This window comes from Gavialis gangeticus, unplaced genomic scaffold, assembly GCF_001723915.1.
Source record: "Gavialis gangeticus isolate Ggan-Ray unplaced genomic scaffold, GavGan_comp1, whole genome shotgun sequence".
Taxonomy (NCBI): Eukaryota; Metazoa; Chordata; order Crocodylia; family Gavialidae; genus Gavialis; species Gavialis gangeticus.
Genome location: NW_017729025.1, coordinates 148449616 through 148459617, shown reverse-complemented (window position 1 = coordinate 148459617; position 10002 = coordinate 148449616). Strand labels below are relative to the sequence as shown.

General features: G+C 46.3%; 1 protein-coding gene across 1 annotated transcript in view; it reads right to left on the bottom strand.

The window, feature by feature from the left end:
- The window catches only part of CTSD (cathepsin D), a 39953-nt gene that overhangs the window by 28005 nt on the left and 1946 nt on the right, over positions 1-10002 (bottom strand). Inside the window, exon 2 of the mRNA XM_019519747.1 lies at positions 7621-7777. Coding sequence (XP_019375292.1) covers positions 7621-7777 — 157 coding nt within the window. The remainder of the gene's footprint in view (positions 1-7620; positions 7778-10002) is intronic.

The window sequence follows — 10002 nt, the reverse complement described above, 5'->3', positions numbered from 1 at the left end:
GCTGGGGCTCCAAGGTGGCCCATGGTCAGTGCCTTAGCATTCCAGGGAAAAGCATCACCCTTTAGGCACTGAAGCACTGCAGCTGATACAAGATGGTGGGAGCAAACAGCCAGCTGTGTGTGCAGGTGTGTAGGAGGAGTGCTTGCATCCACTCTTTGGGGCTCCCACAGGGTAGGTGGAGACTTGTGGCTGGGTTTGAAGCTTTTAAAAACCGCTTTAAAAACTAAAAATGCATGTCCATACCCTTTAGAGGCATCAATATGGATGGTGGTTTAGCCCAAGGGCCAAAAGTTTGAGTGCAATGGGGGCCAGGTGAGTGATGCAGGGCTAGTCCATGGAGCTCAATCCAGCCTGTGTGTGAGGACTGGGTCTCTGCACTGCCACCTCTCCCTCACTACCAAAGTTTCTGGACCCATGGCAAACCCATGGGCTAGATAACAGCACCATGGGCTGGATCTAACTTGCAGACTAGGAGTTGAACCCCGCCCGGTTTAGCCAAAAACCGAGGTGAGACACGCGCATGCACACACACACTTCCTTGGATGAGAAGGTTTCATGCACGTAAAAAGCTTATTTGATAGCACTATCCCTTGTCCAGCTCTGCAATGGTTTGCCAGTAAAATGCTGACCTAGGGAGGCCAGCCTGCTTGGACCAGTGACTGCATCTTCACTCATTAAACTGCTCAACTGTACCCTGAGATGTTTATTTCTGCCTAGTCACCAGTGCCTGCCCAAGGCATTGGTCTTTCCAAAGAGTCTCTCCTGTTTCCTTTACATTTAAGGACTTTCTAAACTAACGGTGTCAAAGCATCTAGTCTGAGCCCTGCATACTACACTTGGAGCACGCGCTGGACCCGACACTGCATGTGCTGCAGGCAGCATAGGGGATTAGGTCTGGGACACCACATGCAGCTTGCACCCTGGATCCCTGTGCTGTGTGCAGCCCACATGCTGTGGGCAGCATGTACCCTGTACTGGACCAGGGCTGCATGTATAGGAAGCCCCAGGCTCAGCTGGTCTAGCATACAGCATGTGGGGGCTGGACTAGCCATGTGTGCTGCATACAGCATAGGGAGATGGCACAGGATACATGCTCCATGCAGTGTCCTGCTGGAACTGGAGCCAGGGTGCAGAGCATGTGAGCAGGGTGCCATATGGAGTACAAGCCATGTGGCTGATCCAGCCCCAGGGCTCACCTCACAGACTGGGCTGACCCTCTGTGCTGCCTGTCATACCAGGTCCAGTCCATAGACTGGAAGGCAACATGAGCAGGACCTGGCCCTGTGGATCGTCTGCAGGGTGTTGGTTCCGATTTGGTCCACAGACTAGTTCAGGTGCATGCATCTGGCCCATAGGGCCAGATGCGTTTGACAGCCATTGGTTTAGGATAGAGGTGCTGAACTGGGGTATATGCAGCACTTTTCCAAAGGGTACATGCCTACATTTTAATGAAGGTGGTGGAAATTCCAACTGAACATCTATGATGAGTAATGGTGTTGCTGTACATTAATATCCATGTTCGCAGAAACATGTTGGGGTAGTGGTATGAGCAGCAATATTTTCCAGGGTACGTAGGCAAAGAGTTTGGAATGAGAAGCATCCACACCACCAAAATACTCTTTTAAACCACTTTACTGGAACCCAAAAATATTAAAGAGGCCACTGAGTTCAACCAGTGACAAGGCCTTTCAAGCAATGGATTATTTAAACTCCCTCTTATGTATGCTGCCAAGTAGAGCACTGCACAACACTCCTCCGTCCAGAAAACAGGATGGAAAAAACGCAACAACACCACCACAACAAAACTAGACCCCTCAACCCCAGTCCCTGACCTGACAACTTTAGCTTTTAGAACAGAGCTGCATTTTCAGAAGTGTGTTATTCAACAGCGAGCCTTAAAGGAGTTTACAGCAAATCCAGTAAGGTACTTGGATCTGATAGCAGTTCTTAGTTTTAACAGGACAATTGATCTCACAATAAAATATCAAGCACATGGTGAAGTACCTTGCTTAGTTAGACTGAAAATACAGTTTCTGACCCCAGTTACCCAACCAGAGCCAGACCCAAGTTGATCACAGGCCTAGTTCATCTAGTAACAGTGTCTTGGAAGAGACTTAAGGTTTCTTCACGTTAGTCTGGCTGCAATAACCACTCCACCCCCTCCTTGCCCTTTAAAAATGGGCTTTTTCCAGGTGTGTGGCAATACTTTACTAAATATCCTCCTCCAAGATTGGGAGTTGGGTGTCGGGTCTCCCAGCCCTTTCCATCTCTCTTCCTCCTAGGGAAGTTTATATTAGGGGAAAATCCACAAGCTGACCCCATAGCAAGCCCCTGCAGCAAGAATTAAGGAGACAGCTAAGGTTCTTTCCTATTCATTTCATCCAGGAAGAGCACACACCAACTGCAGAGGCTTCCTCAGCCTGGTGAAAGGTTTTAAAACCTGAAAGCTTAACAAAAATGTCCCCCACCCCGCCCACAACTATTTAAGTTGGTTTAATAAGAGACATCAGATTCACCCAAAGAACCTTGTCTGCATACTTCCTTAGACCAACACTGCTACAATCTATACCCTGTAAACATAGGAAGTCAGAGAGAACACCACACTACCTAGGAGGCACAAAGCAAGAGGGATTTTCTATGTAGTCACACTGGAAACTATAGCTAGAAGTGCCACTGTATAATTACCAGTAAGCTCCAAAAAAGGGGAACCTGAAGAAGAGATCTGAAAGAAGACAGATTGCTTCCTGAAAAAAAGTCAGGAGGGTGTCCCAAGAGTAGGGCACGAGAAGAAGTGTGGCTAGGGCTGAAGCAACAGAAACCGTGTCACAATATTCTTACAACACCACACAGATTGTTTCCTAGAGGTTTGCACATGTAGGCCCCAAAATGAAGACAGCTACTTCTTGTGAAGTGTTTGAGGCACCCTGCCCCATCCCATCCACCAGCCCTTGGCTCTTTGGGTGGGGGTCCTAGGACTCTGCCATCCCACCCTGGCAGCATGACACACAAGTCCCCCACCTTGTTTCCAAAAAGAGAGTCAAAACCTAGATAAAAACCAAAAAAAACCCCAAAACAAACCAACCCCAAACTCTACTCCAACACAGCATGTGCCATCTCCAAGAGGAATGAATGCAAAGCAGCACAGACCTGCAGGGCAATAGGCACCACCATGTGCTACTTGTAAGGCAGTTTCTGGGAAAGGGGAACATCACTAATCTCCTAGAAATATCTGGGCAGGATGATCAGCCTATTTAAAAAAAGGAGCAGAGTGACGAGGGTAAGGAGGTAGTAATCAGCAGCAACTAGAACACATTTTACTATAAGGGGAAGGAAGATGGAAGCCTTTCTAGTTTTTACTTCAGGCACAAGGCAGACAAGTGGGAAAAGAAGAGGGACACTGCCTGGAATGAACACCCCCCTCCCCACAGTTGAGGGAGGTGGAAGAAAGATGGTCTGACCTCATTCACAGCACAAGACAAAATGGTCCTGAGAGATGGGGACTTCTCCCACTTGACACTTGAGCCTACAGGACCAGAGCAACATAGGTTCTGTTCAGTATGTGAAGGTGCTGGCTTCCCACTTGCACCATTGCCCATCCTGGTGCTGAGGGGTCTCATCCCTTCCTCCGTCTGTCACAATCAGGAGTGGGGAATCCTCCCACGTTTCTCAGGACTTGGAAAAAAGTGAAAATGAAGAAGACTGGAAATTGTTTTTAGTGGCAGTATTGGCAGGCAGAAAAGCAGCACCTGAAAAACGACTTGGTGTCTGCTCCCGACAAGCAAGCTGGTCTAACAGAAGTATTTTGGAATTGGAGCCGCACTGTTGTGCAATCTGCAGCTCACCGTTTCGACATGGCTGGTTGAACATGCACATTCCCTCCTTGCTGCTCCCAAGGGATTACTATGAACAGAGAAGTGCCTCCCTGAGAGAGAGGCAGAAATTGGCTGGCTGACAAGAGCCCAGAGGATAGGGGAAATGCGGGGGAAGAATATTCCCTTTCCCAGGAGAGCAACACAGGACACAACATGCATGGGTATCTGCAAGGCCAATTCCTTCAGTTCTGAAGCTTAAGAAGCTTGACAACTTTGTCAACTTTCGTGCCCCAGCCTAGGAGGCTAACAGGACCCGCTGCTGCTCAGCATCTTAGGGAGGGGATGGAAGCCACTTATTTAAGGGTCTAAGGACAGAGTCAAGCGTTTAACTTTTACGACAAGAGTTAGAGATAATACAAAGTAGGCAGCCTGCTGCAGAGACAGGGGCAAGAAGGCATGAAGCAGTGATCAAGAAGAGGAAGTGGGGAGTGGCAACTGGAAATGCGTGGGGCAATACGGATCACAAAGTAGGCAGGGACAGCTCCCTGAGGGTGGGGTGAGAACAGAAACCTGAAGCTCCACTGCAGCACCTTAATGTTTGGGACCCAGTATGGTTATCCAAGGAGAAGAGCAGGTAATTTGCTAGGAGTACGTCAGCAAAGCTAGCAGGTAGGAGAACAAACCTGCTTGAACCGTGGTTCTTCCTGCAGTGAAAGCACTTCTTTCCTGAAGGTGAAAAACCCCTGCACACAGCTCTCTGATTTTAGGAAATAAAATGCCATATAGACCCCAAGCAAAAAGTCCACTAGAAGGCTTATTTACAAGGTTAAGGATAAGTCAGTGCTGGAGAAAAGAGGCAGTCCCTCCCATTTGTGCACCCAGGTATTCACCATGCATCTCCATCTCCCCTCCACCATCACAAAGAACAAAACAAAAACACCCACCTCTTGGAAAGACACATGCCTAAATCCCAGCTGACAGTGGTACACCCTTGCAAATGCTGTTCCCCAATCACACTGCACCACCATTTTGTAATCCATTTTCTATCATTTCATCCTGTCACATGTTTAGAAATACCTACTGCTGCTTGAGTGCATGAAGGATATCCACATACAGCACTGGCAAGGCCTTACCTTGAGTATTGTGCCCAGTTCTGGGACTTGCATTTCAAGATAGATGGGGACAGATTGGAAAGAGTCCAGCTGAGAGTAACCAAAAATATGATTAGAGGCCTGGGAACCATGACTTCTGAAGAAAGGCTGAAAGAACTAGGGCAATTTAGTCTAGTCTGGAAAAGAGGCGGCGGCTTCAGCGGGGATTTGGCAATGGCCTTCAAATATCTGAAGAGGGAGTTTAGAGAGGAAGGACATGGGCTTCTCCATGGCCCTATGGGACAGAACTAGAAGCAAGGCCCCAAATTACAGCAGAGGAAATTTAGGTTGGAGATTAGGAGGAATTTCCTGGCTATGAAGGTATTCAAGCATCAGAACAGGCTCCCTAGAGAAGTTGTGAACTCTCCATCCCCGGAAGTTTAAAGAGCAGGCTGGACAGACGCTTAGCTGGGATGGGTTAGTCAGGGAAGATCCTGCCCCGAGCAGGGACCCGGACTAGATGATTTTGGGACATCCCTTCCAGCCCGACTTTCTTTTGATCCTATACAAGCACCAACCTCATTCCAGTCAATTCATTATACAACAGTAATAACATCACATGTATGCTCTTTTGTGGGCCCCACAAGTCTTCTGGCTCAGACAGACCTGATCCATTAAAGCTTCCTAGCTGCTGACAAATTACACCTCCATAGCTAAAAGTATGATTGAACCTGGCTCCAGAATTGGAGTTATACAACCTACTTGGAGAGACTGGAAGTGGGCAGCTGCCTCAGACTACAATACTTACTTGTTTTCTTTTAAAAACGAAACATCGTGGGTTTACTGCAGGTCCAAAGCAATCTCAGCTAATGCACTTCTATGGAGGAAGCCCATGCTCTGGAGACGCATGTAGCTCCATTTACATCATTCTTGCAAGGTCAAACCTTACATTCTTTTTCTGGATTCCCTTTCTTCCTGGTCCTCCATCATGAGTACTTCTAATAAGTAAAAACTGATCCTAAAGATCTTTCTGCCTGTTGGCTTCTGGATGGCACAATCACCAGGTAAATTAAGGCCAGAATCTCCAAAGAGCATAGGGCCAGACTGTCAAGTGCTTAGTGCCTACAACCGAGGCCAGACATACATACAAGCACCCAGCATCTCCCACATATGTGTTCAGGCCCTGCTCCAGCAAAGCCATTAAGCATCAATGTTTAATGGGGTTAGCCAAGAGTTTCAAATTATGCACTTGCTTAAGTGCTTAGCTGGAGCAGGGCAGGAACATAAACAATTAGCTCTCACATGGCACTTCTTAGCCAGAGATCCCAAAAGTATTTTGCGAAGGAGGTCAGCATCATTATTCCCATGTTACATGTGGGGAAGCAGAGGCAGTGCAGAAGAGTTTGCCCAAGGTCAGCTAACTAATCAGAGAACAGAACCAAGAGTCAGTTTTGACACAAGGCCTTTGCCGTAAGGCATAATAGGTTGTTTTTGTGTTCAGCATTTTTGGAGCAAGCTACAATTGATTCTGTCCTTAGATCACAATAAATGGGGCTAGGACAGAGTGACTGATTAAAAGGCATTATTTACTAGTCATTTAGGTTGGTTAATTAGTAGTGAGGGGGAAGAAAAATAGGTCACTGAAGCTAGGAAGACTGCTTGGAAACTTGCTTAGGTGTGGCAGGTTTGTTTCCCCCCACTCCCCTTAAATTAGAAGTGTTCAACAGCAGTTAGAGAAAGAGGGACTGGCTTGTTATACCATGTCTCCCCATTCCCTGGGAATCTGTACCACACCTACATATTTGGAAACTGTTGTACAGCTTCCAACGCACCTCTCAGCTTCTAAAGGCCTGCTCCATCCAAAACACCACATGCAAGACAACTGGAATGTTACTTCAATGGAAGATGAGCCTGACTAACTAGCTATGGTTTGAAATAGCTCTGTGAATTGGGTATTATGTCCCTTTGCATATGGAGAATAAAAAGTAAGAGAAGGTTCTTGGTAAAAAGTCAAAGTAGTCAGTAGTAAAATACTGGATGTGAACTTGGAGTCTTTCCTTCTCAGACTTGGTTTAGAGGAGGTTGTTTCAGTGACATGCACAACATGGGCCCACATTCATAACATATTTCTGATGAGGCAAGACATCTTTGGAGGAGGATAATAGCCACCTTCCACATTGTCAAAGACAAAAATAAAAACTTTAGCAGCCCTCCCTCCACTTTTCTTCCACCTGCTGCCCCATCTCAAATGCCCGTTAGGTGTTGGGGCCACCATCTGCAATATCTCAGTATCCACAGTGATTCCCTGGCAGCTTTGGCAGATTAGCAATACTGGGTACTTTATACCTGCTTGGATCACAAAACCAATCTGGTGGGGACGGAGGACAGGAAAAATGGGGAAGAAATTCTAAGGGAAGCATAGCACTGGAAAAGTGTGTTATACATGCGAAGACTAATGCTCATGTGCTAGACAGGTCAAATGGAACAAAGTCCAAGCGTGACTATTAATGTTCATGGCAAAAAGAGCTGGATACTCAGGAAAGCCTTTCTAACAGCATAAGTCAGCTACTTTTGTATACAAACCACTGCTTTTCCTTTGCCCTTCCGCATAGTGAAGAGGCATGGGTGACAGCAAGGTGCCAAGTGTCACAGGGGAGTCTCCCATTAACCATGGTACTTAAGGGCAGCAAGCAAGAAAATTCACCTGCTGTACTTACATCCATGTAGTTCTTCAAGATCTCTGGCGTGGGTTCCCCTATACCTGGGACATCCAGCTTGTACTTTAGGAATTCCTTCACAGCATTCAGATCTGGTATTTCACTTCCCACTTCATTAAGGACATGCCGCATTGAGGGGAATTTGGTTAGCGGGATTCTGTTTGGAAAGAGGAAAAAAAACCCCAACAGCATTAGAGCAAGTAACCCTGCTATTGCCATGCTGCAGCACTTGTCACCACCTGGATCCATCTTGTGGGACTGTGTATGCAAAAAGGCAGAACAGATTCTGTAGGAATGTGGGGCCTTGTGATTTCTTGTGAAAGAATAAGCACAGCAAATCACTATGCCTGTTGACACCAGAAGAGAACCCAGGTCCTAATAAGTGACATTAAGGTATGCTGAGCTCTGTGATGCCATTAAGGTTTGGACAGGGAAGAGGACTTGGATTTACTTCAAACCCTGCCTTTACAGTTTGTCCCAGCTGGGACAATCTTAAAAAACATTGAGGAGATGACAACTAGGATTATCTCCACATAAGACTGACTTGCAGAGTCACAAAGCAGGGATAGGAAGAGACTCTATGCCCCTGGAGTCCTAGGAATGTGTCCCCTCGCTACTAAGCCATGCTGCCTTCACAGCCCCCCAGGGTCTATACCTGACAAGTCAAGCTCACTGCTCCCCAGGCAGCCTAATTCAGACAGCCATTTCCAATGTTTCCACGTTTAACTACTTCCAATTTGTGGATGCTAACCACAGTTTCCATGACCCAGGTGAGTTTTTTGTTTGTTTGTTTTAAGGAATAGACAGTGCAATACTAGTGCCAGAAGAAGAATACAATGGTAGCAAGTTTGGTTTCTGCTACTGTTTCCTCCTCTATTCCTCCCTCCCTGTTGGAAAAGCTTTAAGGCCTTCCACAGACTACAACCACAGCCAAAATCAGCTTTAGCCTTGTCCAAAAAAAAGATTGTGGAAGTTGGTGGTGGTAGTCAGCATGCACCAGAGTCTAATGTGAAGTCCACCAAGTCAATGGGCATCTTTCTGTTGACTGCAGTAGTCAGGCCCCACACTAGGAGGCCAACTTGCCTTATAATGAACAACATCCAAAAAAGGATTTGTGCTTGTCACTGTACAAATGGAGAGTTCCCCTTTGGAAGGGCTTTCAAATTAGCAGTTTGGAAGGTGGGAAGAACAGCACATGGCACTGTTTGGCTCAGAAACAGGAATTCCTTATGAATCAAGGAACAAAGCTCACAGCTAACTTCTTTGGACCCTGAGCCAGTCACCTGATCACAGTTATACAACACCATGGAGTGGGCATGTCTACATGTGCAATTAATGTGACTGAATATACTGCAGCTTGATATGAGCTGGAGTAAACTAATCTTGACATCACCATCTATGCATGTGGTTAAACAGTTATTTACGGTGTTGCTAAATACCTCTCGTATCTGATAGTGCAGTAAATTAGCCTGCTGCACAGGTGTAGACAGTGACGATTTACTGTGCAGCAAATTAGTCTGCTGTGCAGTAAAGCATTTCGTGTAGACGGGCCCACTGGCAACCACACGCAGGCTGGTTTAAGTGCAGCGCTTCTTTGCCAGAGGGTCTCCCACTGTGACCACTAGGCTCACAATAGTTTTAAGGCTCAGAATTCCTGTACTGCTCATGCTTTTGTCTGTACCTGCTGGTTTTGGTATAGGACAGCTCCTCAAGAGGCTTGGCTGCTTGTGAAGATATGGTAGCCAGCCTGCCACTCCAAATGAACCCCACTCATAAGAAAAAAAAAAACATTGATTTTTACTACGTTGTTTGGAAGGACTCTGCCAATGAACTGATCAGAGATCTAGAAAGCTTTTGCTGGTGGGCCCATGTTTAAAGTAGCAAGCTTGCTTAGTTTAGAAAAGATAAAACCCAGGGGAGACGATTATAGTCTTCAGATATGTGCAAGGTTATAGAAAGATAAAAGGTTATAAATTGTTCCATTTCCAGTGGAGATAGGAGAAGTGGTAGTAACAAGCCTCTGTTGCAACAAGTGAGATCTTGACCAGTTGTCAAAAAGCTTTCCAACTGTGAAGACAGTTAGGCAATGGGATAACATAGGAAGCTTGTGGAATCTGTACCCCTGGAAGCTTTTTTAAAAAGGTTAAAAACAGGCCTCCCTCAGGATTGGTCTAGGTATGGTTGATCTTAACACAGATCAACAGGATGGACTGAACGACTTCCAATTTTGTTTTCTAGGAAGCATCTATAGATCAAACCCTGTCCACACCTGACACTTGGCCACATTCCTGTAAACTGCATCAGGAAACAGTTCTGCTGCCTGCCAGAAGAGAGTTTAACTATAGCAAAAGAGTTGTTGGGAACTACTCAGAGTTCAGTGAC